Raw genomic sequence first — 17,863 nt, 5'->3', positions numbered from 1 at the left:
AATGCATTTCTGGCTAGTCGTGGGATAAAATACCAATATATAGTGCCTTATACAACTCAGCAAAATGGTGTTGCTGAGAGGAAAAACAGGTCACTTACGGAAATGGCACGATGTATGGTCAAAAGTCAAGCTTTGCCGCATTCTTTTTGGCTTGAGGCCACCATGTGGCCACTTATGTACTAAACAGGTGTCCTACGAAAGCTTTGCAGTCTATTATTCCATATGAAGCATGGCATGATAGAAAGCCTTCTATTGAGCACATGCGTGTTTTTGGCTGTGTGGCATATGCTTTGGTGCCACAAACACAGCGTAGAAACTTGGATGATAAGGCTGTCAAATGTATTTTTGTTGGTTATAGTGTTGAAAGCAAAGGTTACAGGTTGTATCATCCACAAACAAAACGTATTTTGGTTTCATGGGATGTAGTGTTTGTGGAAGATTTTGTTCAGCCCTTGCTGTCATGTACTAGAGACAGTAATGTACGCTCACAGGACATTTATGACACTTTGTTGCCTCTTTTCGGTGGTCGAAATACGAATGTAAGTTCCAATGAGGCAAATGTACAGCCTATGTGGGTTTCTGAAAATGTTATAGATCAACTCTTTACTGATATAGATGTACATGATGTACTTGATGAGGAAAGGGCTGAAAATGAGCAGGCTAGAGGTATGCCAAAATGGCTGGTGCACACTTTGCGTGACAGTAAATTGGATGCACCGTTGTCTAGTCGTACTTGTTCAGGCTCTCGCCATGCATCCTATGCATCAGATTGTTATGCTTTGGCTATGTCTAGCTTACATGATGTTGAGGAGCCTTTGTCTTTTGATGAAGCACGGAATTCAGAAAATTGGATGGCTGCCATGCAATCAGAATATGATGCACTTATAGAAAATGGCACATGGACTTTATGTGATTTGCCTCCTGGCAAAAAGGCCATTGGTACGAAGTGGGTTTACAAGTTGAAACGCAAGCCGGATGGTGAGATCGATCGCCATAAGGCTCGACTTGTTGCAAAGGGTTATGCACAGCAAAAAGGCATAGATTATGAAGAGACCTTTGTTCCCACTTGTCGTATGACTACTGTGCGTTTTCTATGTGCATTGGCAGCTCATTTTGGTTGGGATGTACATCATCAGACAATGTTACTGCTTTCTTGAATGGTGACATATTTGAGGAAGTTTATGTAACGCAGCCTCGCGGTTTTGTCATAAAAGGACAAGAGGATAAAGTGTGCAGATGTAAGAAGGCTTTGTATGGGTTGAAGCAATCTCCTCGTGCTTGGTATGAGAAAGCTGATACTCATTTGGTCAAACGAGGCTTTCGTAACAGTCCAACTGAAAGCACATTGTATGTAAGGCGTGAGGGTGATGTACTTCTCATTGTGGTTCTTTATGTCGATGATTTGCTGATCTCACTGGACCAAATGAGAGACATATTGCTGAATTTAAGGCTGATTTGAATGCTACTTTCAAGATAAAAGATCTGGGGCTGTTGCATCATTACTTGGGTATACAGTTTAAGTAGTGTGATGGTGGTATTGCCTTGTGTCAGAAAAGTTACATAGAGACATTGCTATGTAAGTTTGGACTTGAGGATTGCAAACCTATTGCCACTCCCATGGAAACAGGTTTGAAGTTGAGTCTACATGATGTTGGCGATCTTGCTGTTGTCACTCTTTATCAAACTATTGTTGGCTGTCTCATTTATGTATGCAACACGAGGCCGGATATTCAGTTTGCAGTCTCGCAGGTCAGCAGATTTATGTATAGCCCAGGGTCTAAGCATTGGCAGGCTGTCAAGAGGATTTTCCGCTACCTTGGTGGCACTTTACATCTTGGCTTGTTTTATCCCAAGGGGGGATCATTGCCGCCAGACTTACATGCTTTTTCGGACTCAGATTGGGCTGGTTGTTTTGACACGCGAGTGTCCATAAGTGGTTTTTGTTTCATGCTTGGCAGTTCATGTATATCATGGTTGAGGAAGAAGCAACCTACTGTGGCCACTTCGAGTTGTGAGGCTGAGTACAGGGCAGTCTTCACAACTACGGTTGAGTGTGTATGGCTCAGACGCCTTATGGCTGTTTTGGGTGTTGGACAGGACACTGCCAACACTATCTACACTGACAGTTAGAGGGCATTGGTAGTTGCGAGGAACCCAGTTTTTCATGCTCGCACAAAGCACATTGAGGGCTCTCAGCAGGAGAGATCAGCTTGGCTTATGTGCCAACACAGGACAACCTTGCAGATCTTTTCACAAAGGCATTGTCTCGTGAGAAGCTTGAAGCTTTCTGCAAAGCTTTGGGCTTACTCCCCTTTGTGGACTGACCATGTCCTCAGGGCATGGCACTTCCCTTTACTCATGTGCCAGCTCTCGTTCACCGCATCACTCCAGGGGGGATTTGTTACCATATACAGGTGGTAGTGATGTGTGTGAACACACTAGGACTGTCGGTGCATTTTTTCCCTCTTTAGGAGGTTTTTTCCCCCGAGCATTGTATATACGCCCATCACTCTAGGGCTATCTATCTTTCCATTGCACACTAAGTAACACACTCTCTATTGTGTGCCTTGAGCTTCTTTCGTCTTCTCCAAGCTGTGTGCGTTTCTCTGCAACCCTAATTCCAACAACTCGCCTGGCAGGCCCTCTGAGAAGCAATCGGCATGAGAGTGGAGAAAATCTTTGCGTTCTTTATCAAGTTCAGTCATATTTGTTGTATCCTCATCACTCAACTCTTTCATAAAGATCGAGTAAACAAACAGACTGGATGTCATTAATTTTGAAATGGCCGAAGCCGATACAATAGGAACAGACTCGCCCTTAAGTTTTACATCTAGTACAATGGTTCTGCCCTTCTCTATGGTCAATGTCTCTTTCCTCGCCCGATAGTCGACCACGGCGTTGTTCTTGTGGTACTAAGGAATTCCCAAGAGAACATCACAACCATAGTTTTTTCATGCGGCAACCATGCGTCTCACTCGGGCGGGTATGGAAGCCTGATATAAGCCCGATTCAGACCCCCCGAAGATTCCATACGTGGAATACCATACGACACTAAAATATTAGTGTATATATATATATCTCATAACAAATAGCAATTAAAATTAAAACACTAGACTCTAGAGAGTAGCCCAAAGCCACATAATGCATTAAAACATCATAGAAACTTGAAAATGTAGAATCTAGCTAAATCAAGGAGTCGGGAGCCGAGAAACAGATCAAGATCTCTGATCAATAGATACATCAAATGATCAATGAATCATGATCATACTAGATGGCAAAATATGGAGCCTCCAAAACCAACAAGACTGTGTACTGAGTACTCCAAAATTCAAATGACAAAACATAAATAGAGCCTAGAGGGTGGAGTCCAGCCGCTCGATGCTAAATAGTGAATCCAAAACATAAGTAGACTGTAGAGCTAAGAGGAGTCAGGACCGAGGCTAGAGCAAAATGCAATGAGCTCTAACTCTCATCAAAGGCCACCTCCTCATCATCATCCTCATCATCACCCTCATCATCCTCATCCTCATCCTCATCCCAAGCCTCATCCTCAGCAACGGAGCATGAAGTCCCAATATCACTGGGCATGCTAATCGGAAGAGACTCCATAACATCAGCAGTGCTCTGTGCAATAGCCTCCTGAATCTCCTGCAACTCAAGCAAGCGCTCCTCATCCTTCTCTTTGTTAAGCATCTCCAATGTCACCTCCATTCTCTCATAGCCGCGCTCTTTGATCTTGCATAAGAGCCTCAAGTTGGTGTGTATGTAGACAAGCTTCTCGGTATGAGCAGGAAGTAACCTATTTCTTCTCTTGGTGTGAATGAGAGAGAAGGTGCTCGAATTTCTCTCACATGGAGAGGCACATGTCCCTTGAGAAAGCACCTTAAGTGCAAGAGTCTGCAATGTGGGCGTGCAAGCCCCAAAAGTCTCCCACCATTTTACACCCTCTTGCATTCTCTTTGGATCCTTTGCAATAGGATGAGCAAATGACTTTCTTCCAGTGAGGAAAGTGTCCAACTCATCAATGAGGGTACCCTGCATGGTCAAATCACCCTTGGTATACCTGTCCAAAAATGTCATCCACCCGTCATGAACCTCACTATCATTGAATTGCCCTCTTCCTCGCCATATAGGATGCAACAAGTATCCCACAGCATGCAATGGTGTGTGCATCATATTCCATCTATCAACGCATAGGTCCTTGATCTCTTGCATCCTTGCCGCATCTGTTACCATATACATGTGGTAGTGATGTGTGTGAACACACTAGGACCGCCGGGGCATTTTTTCCCTCTTTAGGAGGTTTTTTCCCCCGTGCATTGTATATACGCCCATCACTCTAGGGCTATCTATCTTTCCATTGCACACTAAGGAATACACTCTCTATTGTGTGCCTTGAGCTTCCTTCGTCTTCTCCAAGCTGTGTGTGTTTCTCTGCAACCCTAATTCCAACAATTGGTATCAGAGCAGGTCACGTCCTCCCGAGCTTAGTCGCCAGCTGCTCCAGCACACGCCTGCTCACTTTCTCCGATTTCAGTGAGCTTTGGCAAGCGTTCTCAGGTCGACAAATATTTTGGGAAAGCTCGAAGAGCTTGGTCTGCTCAGAATTTTGATTTGGGCTTATTTCGGCCTCCGTTTCCACTACGGGCAGTACTGCACAGGTTATTTCGTCATTTTGTGCAGATTTTCTGTCAGTGCCGTTTTCTGCATAACAGGTGCCTTATAGTCTTCTACGGTTTGTGCTATATAGCACAAGTTGTTCCCGCTCCATTTCTCCTATTTTCGGGCAGTTTTCACATCAGGTGCAGCATTTACCATGGCTGACAACAACAACACAGATGTGTTCAAGATGTTTGCTGCTGAGGACAGGTTGGATGGGGACAACTACCCTATGTGGGCTTATATGATGCAACACGTTCTTGTGTCAAAAGGTGTCTGGAACATTGTGCAGGGCATTGATGTACGTCCTGGTTCTGAAGATGTAGGCGATATTGAGGATGTTGCAGGTCTTGCTGCAAGGATTGCAGCTGTTAGAGTTGTTTTGCCTACAGCAGAACAAGCTCGTTGGGATGTTAAGGATGCGCAGGCTCATGCATTGATTGCGTTGTCTGTGAAGCGCACCATTATTCCTCACATCCGTTCAGCAAAATCTGCAAAACAGGCTTGGGATATTCTAGCAGGTCTTTATGCAAGCCGCAATGAGGCTAAAATTGCTTTGCTGCGTAAAGAGCTAGAGTCGAAGATTATGCATGAGGAAGATGATATGGACACTTTCCTTGCTAGTGTCAAGGATATCAATGAGCAACTCATTTCTGCAGGTGAAGTCATTTCTGACAGTTCCCTTGTGCAGACTGTTCTTGATGCCTTACCAGATTCCTACCAGACTTTTGCTAGTACTTGGAGACTGATGACCCAAGGAAATCCTGAAGTTGTCAAGTTTGATGCATTATGCACATTGCTGTTGCAAGAGTCACTTTCTAGAAAAAACAGGACTAGGCAGCGTGCAGTTGAACAGGCTTTTATTGCTTCTCAAAGAAAGGGTGGTAACAGTAATGCAGCCACTTCTTATGGTTCTGCTGCGAGTGGCAAAAATTCTGTTCCTAATGCTTCTGCTGGCAGCACTTCGTCTGGCAATTCTGGTGATAAGGGCAAAAAGAAGATGCGTTGCCATTATTGTAAAGCCAATGATCACTTGATCAAGTCGTGTCCTAAGTTGAAGGCCAAAGAGGCTAAGAAGAAAGAGGGTGGTTCCACTGCAAATGCTGGTTCCACTACAAATGCAGCCATTGTTGAGTCTTCTGTGAAAGGAGATTGTGATGCTGATGTTGATGCAGAATGGGCTTTTAGCGCAGAGTGCACTTACAATCCTGCTGTCCATGATGCATGCTTGTCAGTTGCTGCAGATTCACATGTGTGGTATTTCGACAGTGGTGCTACAAAGCACATTACCTCACATCGTGAATTGTTTACCTCTCTCGAGTCTGTCCCTCATGGGAATTCAGTCACTTGTGCCAACAACGCCTCTTATCCAGTTCAGGGAGTTGGAAAGATTGTGCTCACTGCTGCTAATGGCAGTTCCTTCACACTTGTTGATGCACTTTATGTACCTGGGATCAAGAAGAATCTCTTGTCTGTATCCGCACTTGCTAGACTTGGACTTGTAGTCAAATTTGTGGATGACAGATGTACAGTTCATGATCTCAGTTTTGGTGATGAAATTGTTGCATCTGGGCTTTTGTGCCGTGGGCTGTATAAGCTCACTTTGTATGACAAGTGTGGACAAAATTTTGCAAATGCTGTTGTAGATTCAAGGGCTATTTCAGATGCAAAACTTTGGCATGCACGTTTTGGTCATCTGAATTTTGCCAGTTTGCTGCGTTTGCAGAAATCTGATATGGTTGCTTCTTTGCCGCCTCTTGAAGCACCTATCAAACATGTTTGTGAAGGCTGTATTCTGGGTAAAATGCAGCGTTCTAAGTTTCCAAAGGATGGTTCAGTTAGGGCCACATGCAGGTTGCAGCTTGTGCATAGTGACGTTTGTGGGCCCATGCAAACTCCGTCCTTGGGCAATTACCTGTACTTCGTGACTTTCATTGATGATTACTCCAGGCATGCGTGGGTATTTCCGCTTAAAGCGCAGTCCGAAGTTTTTATGTGCTTCAAACAATTTTTGGCTATGGCTGAAAATGTCTCAAAATGTACTATGGGCACCCTCCGTTCCGATCGAGGGGGGGAGTATATGTCTCATGAATTTAATGCATTTCTGGCTAGTCGTGGGATAAAACACCAATGTACAGTGCCTTATACACCTCAGCAAAATGGTGTTGCTGAGAGGAAAAACAGGTCACTAACGGAAATGGCACGATGTATGGTCAAAAGTCAAGCTTTGCCGCATTCTTTTTGGCTTGAGGCCATCATGTGTGCCACTTATGTACTTAACAGGTGTCCTACGAAAGCTTTGCAGTCTATTACTCCATATGAAGCATGGCATGATAGAAAACCTTCTATTGAGCACATGCGTGTTTTTGGCTGTTTGGCATATGCTTTGGTGCCACAAGTGCAGCGCAGAAAATTGGATGATAAGGCTGTCAAATGTATTTTTGTTGGTTATAGTGCTGAAAGCAAAGGTTACAGGTTGTATCATCCGCAAACAAAACGTATTTTGGTTTCACGGGATGTAGTGTTTGTGGAAGATTCTGTTCAACCCTTGCTGTCATGTACTAGAGACAGTAATGTAAGCTCACAGGACATTTATGACACTTTGTTGCCTCTTTTCAGTGGTGGAAATATGAATGTAAGTTCCAATGAGGCAAATGTACAGCCTATGGGGGTTTCTGAAAATGTTTTAGAACAGCCTATTACTGATGCAGATGTACATGATGTACTTGATGAGGAAAGGGCTGAAAATGAGCAGGCTAGAGGTATGCCAAAATGGCTGGTGCACACTTTGCGTGACAGTAAATTGGATGCACCTTTATCTAGTCGTACTCGTTCAGGCTCTCGCCATGCATCTTATGCATCAGATTGTTATGCTTTGGCTGTGTCTAGTTTACATGATGTTGAGGAGCCTCTGTCTTTTGATGAAGCACAGAATTCAGAAAATTGGATTGCTGCCATGAAATCAGAATATGATGCACTTATAGAGAATGACACATGGACTTTATGTGATTTGCCTCCTGGCAAAAAAGCCATTGGTACCAAGTGGGTTTACAAGTTTGAAACGCAAGCCGGATGGTGAGATCGATCGCCATAAGGCTCGACTTGTTGCAAAGGCTTATGCACAACAAAAAGGCATAGATTATGAAGAGACTTTTGCTCCCACTTGTCGTATGACTACTGTGCGTTTTCTATGTGCATTGGCAGCTCATTTTGGTTGGGATGTACATCAATCAGACATTGTTACTGCTTTCTTGAATGGTGACATATTTGAGGAAGTTTATGTAACGCAGCCTCGCGGTTTTGTCATAAAAGGACAAGAGGACAAAGTGTGCAAATGTAAGAAGGCTTTGTATGGGTTGAAGCAATCTCCTCGTGCTTGGTATGAGAAAGCTGACACTCATTTAGTTAAACGAGGCTTTCGTAACAGTCCAACAGAAAGCACATTGTATGTAAAGCGTGAGGATGATGTATTTCTCATTGTGGTTCTTTATGTTGATGATTTGCTGATCACTGGACCAAATGAGAGACATATTGCTGAATTTAAGGCTAATTTGAATGCTACTTTCAAGATGAAAGATTTGGGGCTGTTGCATCATTACTTGGGTATACAGTTTAAGCAGTGTGATGGTGGTATTGCCTTGTGTCAGAAAAGTTACATAGAGACATTGCTATGTAAGTTTGGACTTGAGGATTGCAAACCTATTGCCACTCCCATGGAAACAGGTTTGAAGTTGAGTCTACATGATGCTGGCGATCCTGCTGATGTCACTCTTTACCAAACTGCTGTTGGCTGCCTCATTTATGTATGCAACACGAGGCCAGATATTCAGTTTGCAGTCTCGCAGGTCAGCAGATTTATGCATAGCCCAGGGTCTAAGCATTGGCAGGCTGTCAAGAGGATTTTCCGCTACCTTAGTGGCACTTTACATCTTGGCTTGTTTTATCCCAAGGGGGGATCATTGCCGCCAGACTTACATGCTTTTTCGGACTCAGATTGGGCTGGTTGTTTTGACACGCGAGTGTCCACAAGTGGTTTTTGTTTCATGCTTGGCAGTTCATGTATATCATGGTTGAGCAAGAAGCAACCTACTGTGGCCACTTCGAGTTGTGAGGCTGAGTACAGGGCAGTCTTCACAGCTACGGTTGAGTGTGTATGGCTCAGACGCCTTATGGCTGACTTGGGTGTTGGACAGGACACTGCCAACACTATCTACACTGACAGTCAGAGCGCATTGGCAGTTGCGAGGAACCCAGTTTTTCATGCTCGCACAAAGCACATTGAGGTGCATTACCACTATGTCAGGGAGAGGCTCTCAGCAGGAGAGATCAGCTTGGCTTATGTGCCAACACAGGACAACCTTGCAGATCTTTTCACAAAGGCATTGTCTCGTGAGAAGCTTGAAGCTTTCCGCAAAGCTTTGGGCTTACTCCCCTTTGTGGACTGATCCTGTCCTCAGGGCATGGCACTTCCCTTTACTCATGTGCCAGCTCTCGTTCACCGCATCACTCCAGGGGGGATTTGTTACCATATACATGTGGTAGTGATGTGTGTGAACACACTAGGACCGCCGGGGCATTTTTTCCCTCTTTAGGAGGTTTTTTCCCCCGTGCATTGTATATACGCTTATCACTCTAGGGCTATCTATCTTTCCATTGCACACTAAGGAATACACTCTCTATTGTGTGCCTTGAGCTTCCTTCGTCTTCTCCAAGCTGTGTGTGTTTCTCTGCAACCCTAATTCCAACAGCATCAATACCTTGCATGTTTTGAATTTGCTCAACCATGCGATCCGTAAGCTCATACACAAGCCCCATGGTGGCTCCTTCCCTATCAGCCAAACGAAGTATCTTCAAGATGGGAGCACAAATCTTCAAAATCAACTTGGCCTCTTGCCAAAAGGATGCATTAAACACAATGTCCGAGACCACTATGGCCTTTGCAGTCCTGGATGCCTTCATTTTCACAAATTTTGCATCAATCATAAGCCTACGCACACCTTGCATACATCTCTCATCCACAAGACTAGCCAACATGATGAAGTAGTAGGCAAATCGAGTGGCCGATGGCTTCAACAATTCCTTCTTGCTAAGCATTCGAAACAATGCCAAGACAGTGGACTTCCTTGTGACAAATGTGACAACCTTTGTTGCATCTTCAAGAATTTTTGCAATCCAAGGGAGCTTCCCAATATCCTCAAACAAGAGGTCCAAGCAATGGCATGCACACCTCGTGAAAAAAATGTGTTTCCATTTCTCTTCCACCATTTGCCCGGCCCCAACACAATTAGTTGCATTGTCCATGCATACCTGCACAACATTGGAGGGTCCTACCCCAATAATCACATCCTTAAGCTGCTTGAAAATAATTTCTGATGTCTTTGTCTCCCCAGATGTGTCCACAGATTTCAAAAACACAGAACCATGTATAGAGCATGCAAGAAAGTTAATGATAGACCTGCGTTTAGTGTCAGACCATCCATCACATACAATTGTGCATCCATGTTTTTTCCATTTCTCCCGCACACCCATGATCTCATGACCAATGCATTTGACCTCATCATTTAACTCTGTGGTGCGCAAAGCATTGTATGTGGGAGGCACATACGATGGACCAACTTGTCCAATTGCCTTGACCATTTCCAAAAAGAAAGGACTCCGCACTTTCCATTCAGGAATGTCCTCTGCATAAAAAAACCTGCGCAAGGCTTGATCTGCTTGCTTGCGTGCTTGCAAGCTAAATGCACTTGCCAAGGGCCCTTGTGCAACCTTCCTCTTCTTGCTCGAGGACCCCACATTTGATTTGGAAGCCGAAGTCCCAGTGGCACTTACATGAGCACTCCCGGATGCATGTGTACTCATTGAGCGTGAGGCAGAGGCATTAGCTCCCAAATCATCCACCAAGGCATCTACAAATGCATTTGGGTCCTTCCCATCATTCTGTACATCTACATGCAATCTTGTGACCACCTCTTTGACGTCCTCTGGCACCAATCCACATGGGCCTACACCATAGCCAGAGAGGGACAATAAATGTGCACGAATACGGGAGGGACCGCCGTCCCAAGTATGCCCACAATACTTGCATTTACATGTAAATTGCCCTTTCTTTTGAGGCTTCAATTGTTCTACATACTGCCATTCGGGACGCTTCACTCGGCCCATATGGATTCTGCAAACTTCCAAGGTGCACACTGCAAAGTTGCAAACCTTGACAAAGTGGAGGCCTCACGAGTAACAGACGGCGTAGGTGAAGAATCAGCCGCGCGCGGGAGAGTGTGTGGGCAGTGGGCACTGGGTAGGGCTCCCGGCTCGCGGTCTCGAGTCCTCTCGGCTCTCAAGCTTTGATTGGGGCTCTCTGTGCAGAAACGGGATGGCTGCAGGTTTTTAACAATTCACGCAGAGGCGTTTTGGGCCCCATTTGACAAATGGGGGGCTTTTTTGCCAGCGCGTCAAAAATGCCCTGCTCGCGTCCGAAAAGCTGAACCATGCGGCAACCATGCGCGCACGCGTGAGGAAGCCCGATTGGGCAATCGGACGCTCCTGGAAAAAACTATGATCACAACCTTCCAAAGGCATTATGTAAAAGTCCTCATGCCCTAAATACCCCTGACAATGCAACCGAAGTTTGCCAATGACAGGTGTAATGGCTACGTCCGTGCTGGGTGCTGCTAGAACTGCCTCTGTAAGTGGTCCCATCCGATCGGGAGTGATCTCAAGCCGCGCCGCCAATCCCGGTGAAATGAAGTTGGCCTTGGCTCCTCCATCAAAGAAGATGAGGGCTTCTTGGTCTTTCACTTTGCCCTAAGCTCGGCAAAGTTCTGTACTCTCGTCCATCGTGCTGGGATCAGTACCCACGTAATCTGGAACCAATGGGAAAAGTACTTACCTTTGGTGGAATTTGCCTACAATAACATGATACACTCTTCGACAGGGAAGGCGCCATTTGAGATTGTTGAAGGTGCTGCGAAGGTTCCACTCTTCCTAAGCACGAAAGATAAGATTTTTGAAGCGGATGAATATACGCGAGATTTGGGTATGGCTTTTGCCAAGGTTCGCGAGACTTTGCAGAAGTCTCAAGAATGACAGAAAAAGGCAACGGATCGCCATCGTCGCGGCTTGAAATTGAAGGAGGATGATTGGGTGCTCTTACGTTTTGAGAAGGCACGCCTAAGAAAGAAAAAGAGGAGAGGCTTTTTCCAAAGCTCAGTATGCGATACTACGGACCGTTCCAAATCACTGAAAAGATAAACGATGTCTCCTTCCGATTGAAACTGCCAGATACTTGGAGGATTCACAATGCATTTCATGTGAGTCTCTTGAAACCTTTTAAGGGTGATGTGCATGATGATGGGGAGCCTGATGAGCAACCCGAAGTGGAAGAAAACGAGATCCTTGTTCCTGAACAAATTTTGGCACATAAGGATATGAAGAATAAAGGTAAAGTCCGAAGACGGTTCTTCGTTAAGTTCAAGAACTATCCTGCATTGGATGCGAAGTGGATAGAGGAGGAGGACCTAGCAGATACTACTCGGATTGTGAAACTTTACCTCGATGCTTTTGGTTTAGCATAGTCTACTCCAAATGGAACCCAAATTCAGCTTGGCCAGAGATCTGGTGCAGTGGGATGCACAAGAGGGGAGTCACTCCGCTCCTTTGTCAACAGATGCCTTGATTTCGATACTAGAGTCACTGATGTCTCTTTGAGCTTCAAGGATACTGAAAGCTGATAGTATTCTGCTCTATGACTTTAATGAAATGGAATTCCTGATTATGATACTGATTTGTTCTTGACTTCTCGTAAGTGCAGGAACTGATAGACGAAATGACTGCAACATGTTGGTCTGATTGATCTCGAATAGGCATGGTTGCAATAGGGGTTAGTCAATCGGACATCGATGAGGTCTCGATTGGACCTAGATGCGATTGCTAGCTACATTGCCGATAAATCATGGTTTAAGATCTGAATGAATGTTGAATGTCATGTGATGTCTAGTGATGGCCTGTGATGTCGTGTGATGTGATTGTCGATTGGTACATGTGCTAGATGTGTGTTCCTAGTACGTAGGTACTAACAGTCAGTGGTTACAAAGACGGTTTATGGCTTCTGTCGGTTTTGCAAGCGTAATCGCGGGCGATTACAATGCTTTCAAGAGGGGGTTATGTCACAAAGTGATGACGTGGCTACCGAGAGCAGAAACCCTAATTCGTGCAAATCCTAATTTGTGCCAGAAACCCTAATTTCTGGAAACCCTAACCCTAATTGTTGGCTGAAACCCTAATGTGGCTGGAAACCCTAAAACATGCGGTAGAAATGCCACGTGGCAGCAGTACGGGCTTCCGGATTTTACGGCGCTGAAAAGCAGCCCTTTGGGCGACGCAATTTGGCAGAGACAGTGAGAGAGAGAGAGTACATTGCTTTATTTTTACTCTCTGAGAGAGAGAGAATTTTTGCTTTTATTTTTGAAAGCTTTTGGGGCTCTGCTTTTGGGCATCCCTTGTAATCTTTAAATAAGCGGTGAGGGGCTCACTCTGCAGAGCATCTGGACGCAGAGTCTGAGAGTGAAACCCTAACCGCTCTCTTGTACTTTGACATTGATTTAATACATAAAGAAATACCGAAAGGGGCGCCAGTCTTTGGGGCCAATATCTCTATGCACAGATTTCTGCCGGGCCAGTGCAAATCTATTGTGATCTGTGAATTGTTTTGAAGTGGTTATTTGGTGCTGTGGTGATTGATTCTTGACTTGGAGTGTCCAAGTTTGTTACAGACGCCCGAATGTTCTTTCTATTGGCACGTGGACCATCTTGTGACAGTGGTATTAGAGCTTCAGGCTTTTCGGAAAGCATACAAGTGCCACCAAAGAGCAGACAGAGCAAACTGGCTCTTCCAAAGTCTATTGGAATTGACTTTGAAAGAATCTTCGTTCCTTAACCCCGGATTGAATTTGAAAGAATCTTCGTGCCCCAACCCCGGACTTATTAGCCACTCCAACCCTTACTTTATCTATAGTTACAGAGAATGGCCATTGTCGGGTCTCCGTTCCCCGTTCCCATCCCAATTTCCCATTCCGGATTCACGTCCCGTGCCGAAACAGGGAATGGCATTTCATGCATGTTGCCGTTCCCCATTCCCTGTTCCGAGTAGCTATGACTTCGTCGCATTGGACGCGCTCCTTTTTCACGCTCATGTCTTACAGGGCATAAGCCATAAAAATCACTTGCAAGAGAAGGATCCAAGTTTCGAGCTGCTGTTTTTCTCAGATGCAGTGCCATGCAGTGGTGGAAGTCTATAGCTACCAAGTTAGACACTTCAAGGACTCGGCGAGCTTTCAAGAAAATTTTTGCCCGAAGTTATATGGTTTCTGACATCTTCCTTCGGAGTGCAACTTTTGGTAGAGTGGGGTATCCTGAAATGCTTGTCATGGAAACCCTAGCAGATCATAACTTGAAATTTCTCGACATCTCTCAGTAGGTGTCTCTTCTCGAGCTGATAACCTTGGAGGTCTAGTGTGATTGCTATGTCTTGGGACTACCATAGCTGCCAGAGGAACATTGTCTGTCCAAGAGCTGCTGGACCATGTTGTGGTCGGCTACGACCTTATGGAAGGAACCTAACCCTAATTTTTGGTGCAGGTCTCAAGATGGAAAGTGAATCGACTTTTCGAGCTCGATTGATGTCGAGATTGCTTTTTAAGTTTGAGTTCTGTTTGAGAACTTGCTTGGTGATCGTGTTTGGAATGGATGGTATCTGTTTTGAACCTGTCTTGGTGCCGATTTGAAATGTTTTCTGTTTTTTATATTGGTTTCAATGATTGATGATTTTACTCCTGAGTGGAGTAGTGAGAAATGCTGTTTTGGTATTGTTTGAACCTCGAAACGACGCGGACGGGATGTCTGGGAGCGTTCCGTTGTATGCTTGAAAACCTTGGAACGACGCAGACGGGATGTCTAGGGAGCGTTTCGTTGTATGCTAGAAAACCTCTAAACGACGCAGACAGGATGCCTGGGGAGCGTTTGGTTGTACAGTCCTCTGAGCTCATGGCCCGGACCTTTTTAGGTTATTTGCGGGGGGAGTGATGAGGTAGTCGTTGAGTAGCTTCATACCGCAAACCGTGTGTCGCGGGGGAGTGCTCAACGACACTGTTCGTTGTGTCTTGTAACATGCATATGTGAGCATTTGTGTTGCATTGGTGATGGTTCCCGGAAGCCGAGCGAATCCTAGGGCAAAACCCTATTCCAAGGAACTTCCGTTCCTTATTCCAATTCCTCGAGAATCAAGGTTCTCGCCTCTGGATCTCACCTTCCAAACTCAGGGCATGGCATCCCTGCAACTCTTTTCCAACTCTCTTTCCAGAGTCCTCTTCCCGCAGAACAACTCTGCTTTCCCCAACCGAGCGAATCCTAGGGCAAAACCCGATTCCAAGGAACTTCCTTCCTTATTCCAATTCCTCGAGAATCAAGGTTCTCGCCTCTGGATCTCACCTTCCAAACTCAGGCAGGGCATCCCTGCACTCTTTTCCAACTCTCTTTCCAGAGTCCTCTTCCGCAGAACAACTCTGCTGTCCCGACACGAAGTACGTACTTGGGAATCCCCAACTTCCGGATCACAACTGAGAGCCACTCTCCGATCCGTGGATCTACTTCCCAAACTCGTACGAAACCCTTGGGCTGATCTGGCTCTAGTTCCTCAAGCGCTTTTCTCATGCAGAGGCTCATGCCTTCCTCTGCTCCTACACCCTCACGAAGAGGAAGTACACCCTGCAACAAATACTCAAAGATCATAACATGAAAATCGTTACCTTCAAAGTCTCGACGCTCGAAACGCAACTCAGTTCTCGAAAAAGAAATTCCCCAAAAGATCTCTACATAGAAAATCCTCTCTTCCAATCCTACACACAAAAGAGGTGTGTTCTCGGGTTCCTTCTCGTAAATCAGCCTCGTCTACGACGTTTATGGGCTGAAAACAGAGAAAAACAGCAGCTTGTCGAGATGGAAACATGCTCTGTAGGCACTTCTTCGCGAGGGAACTCGCGCACTGAGTCTTGGCGACATCTGGTACACTTGGGGCAGCCATGGGCATCACCGGCAACGTCTTCCTTATGGCTGAAATCTGCAGCAGCATCTCCTCCTTGCAAAGATTGGTCCTCCTCCTGAGTAAGGGCATGTGATGCTTTTATACTCCTAGCACGGCACAATAGCTGCTTGCGTAGAGATCGCGGCCTGTTTTTTTTTTTTTTAAAATTTATTTCAAAATTTTCAATTTTTTTTTCGCTGCTCTGCCAGAAAAAGAGAGAGAAAACACTGGCTGATCTGTTGCCTCATTTATCAGATGGCTGCCCACTTATTAAGTGGCGGCCGGCGTATTTTAAAATAGTCTGAACCTGCCCAAAAACTCAATAAAACCTTATAAGTTAAAAACAATGCTTTCACAGCACTTCCCAGGCGTCCTTATGCAATCACATGCACAGTTGCAATGCAGACATAAGACTTCCTCGCGAGAAAGCATCTGCTTTCCCGAAAGCATTCCCGCTTTCTCAAAGCAATCTGTTTTTCCTCAAAGTTTCCTATGAACCCATCTTCATTCAAAGTGCTTTTCCCTTGTACAATTCTAACACAGTTCGAATTTCCTCTCGACTATGGATATCCCCTTTCCGATGCACCCGTCACCCACCTGTGACGCATCAGGAATACCCATCACCTATCCTTTCCTACCGAACTTACGTACAATCTCGTTCACGATGCTCTATGTCACCCATCCTATGACGCATCAGAGGTGTCCGTTCCCGTTGGTCGGATACTTCTTCCCTGCTCCCTGTCACCCATCCATTGACGCATCAGAAGTACCCGTTCCTGGCCTTACAGATATTCCCGTTCTCAGTGTCCCGTCATTACTTTGAACGACGCACTAGGAATACTCTGTACTCGGATGTCTCCAGTGAGAAAAACCCTCTCACTTAAAATTCCAATAATTCATTTAGAATTATTTTTCTTGTTGTTCCAAGCGAGAAAACCCTCTCACTTATAAATCCAATAATTCATTTAGAATTATTTTCTTGTCAAATAAAGCAAGTTTAGCAACAAGTACCTAGTTCTACACCCACTATTGGGTACTGATGACGTTAGTGGGGATGTCGTGGTGTGTTTGGGAGCATATGTTAGTACCTAGTTCTACACCCACTATTGGGTACTGATGACGTTTGTGGGGATTTTGTGGTGTGTAGTCAATACTATGCATGATGGAGCTGATGGTTATATTGTCTTGTGGGTGACTACCATGGGTCTATACCTTGCACTTTCCTTTAAGGGTGAATCTGGGCTTATCCTGGATTCATCTTGGTATATATAGATAGAGAGTGCAAGGCTCAAGCCTTGGCCCTTGAGAGCGTGAACTTTGAAGCCTTGATACTTGAGAGAGTAGAGAGTAGATACTAGATAGAGAGAAGTAGATAGACTCTAGAGAGATCAAGCCTGGGAGCTTGATGCTTGAGCCTTGAGAGAGTAGAGGGTGCTTGAAAGTTGAGAGCTTGTGTCACAAACTACTGACGTGTCAAGCCATTGAAGACCTAGAGGGTTGGGCACCCTCGCCCTACCCTAGTCAACTTGCAGATCTCGGTCGAGGGGCCTAAACCCTAATAGAAGCAGAAGGACTTACCAACTTACAAAGTTTTGTCAAGTGGCCCATTTATTAACCTGACATTTATGGCATTAATCTTGAAAGTTCTAATGAATTGTGCCGAGCTTATGGAAAAATCAACGGCTTGAAAGCCCTTATCTTCTTTGACCTGGGAGCCACTGAGAATTTTATCCATCCAAACTTCCTCAAGCAGATGGACTTTGACTATGATCCACAAGTTGGAGAACTTGAAGCTGAGCTAACCATTGGGGAAACTCAAAAGGTGGTACTTCTCATTGGTGCTCTTCCATTCACCATCCAAGGATATCATGGAAAGGTAGATTTGCACATCATGAAGTTGGGTAATTGTGACGCTCTCTTGGGCATGTCTTAGCACGACAAGAATGATGCGACAGATTGAGAACCGTACAATCGCTTTGATGCAAAAGGACAAGCCAATCGTCCTTAAAGTTTGATTGTTTGAACAAAACCCCGAATGAATTTTCTAATTACTTTGTACTTAGATACTTCTTGAACTTTGTTTGAAAAATACTGTTTGGAATGGATGTTATCTGTTTTGAACTTGTATTG

At 45.0% G+C, this 17,863-nt stretch overlaps 2 protein-coding genes across 6 annotated transcripts in view; one reads left to right on the top strand and one right to left on the bottom strand.

Annotated features, from left to right (window-relative positions):
* LOC147444681 (uncharacterized) overlaps window positions 1–17,863 on the top strand; it is a 72,280-nt gene that overhangs the window by 29,620 nt on the left and 24,797 nt on the right. The gene's annotated exons all lie outside the window — the stretch shown is intronic.
* On the bottom strand, window positions 3,390–10,866 carry LOC147444682 (uncharacterized). Its single transcript, XM_086527922.1, has 2 exons — window positions 9,417–10,866; window positions 3,390–4,208 (listed from the first exon to the last, which is right to left on the bottom strand). Exons 1-2 carry the CDS (start codon window positions 10,819–10,821, stop codon window positions 3,463–3,465), a joined length of 2,151 nt encoding a protein of 716 aa, XP_086384048.1. The 5' UTR covers window positions 10,822–10,866; the 3' UTR covers window positions 3,390–3,462.

Source organism: Adiantum capillus-veneris, chromosome 13, assembly GCF_014529385.1.
Source record: "Adiantum capillus-veneris isolate H3 chromosome 13, ASM1452938v2, whole genome shotgun sequence".
NCBI classification, from domain to species: Eukaryota; Viridiplantae; Streptophyta; class Polypodiopsida; order Polypodiales; family Pteridaceae; genus Adiantum; species Adiantum capillus-veneris.
This window is presented reverse-complemented; position numbering and strand designations above follow the sequence as displayed.

Bases quoted from the DNA above. Each gene is read 5' to 3' on its own strand.
- LOC147444682 (XM_086527922.1), bottom strand. From the start codon at position 10,821: ATGGGCCGAGTGAAGCGTCCCGAATGGCAGTATGTAGAACAATTGAAG. The intron at 4,209-9,416 runs GTATTGATGCTG...CAAGGATGCAAG, and splicing joins GCAAATTCAAAACATGCAAG to AGATCAAGGACCTATGCGTT.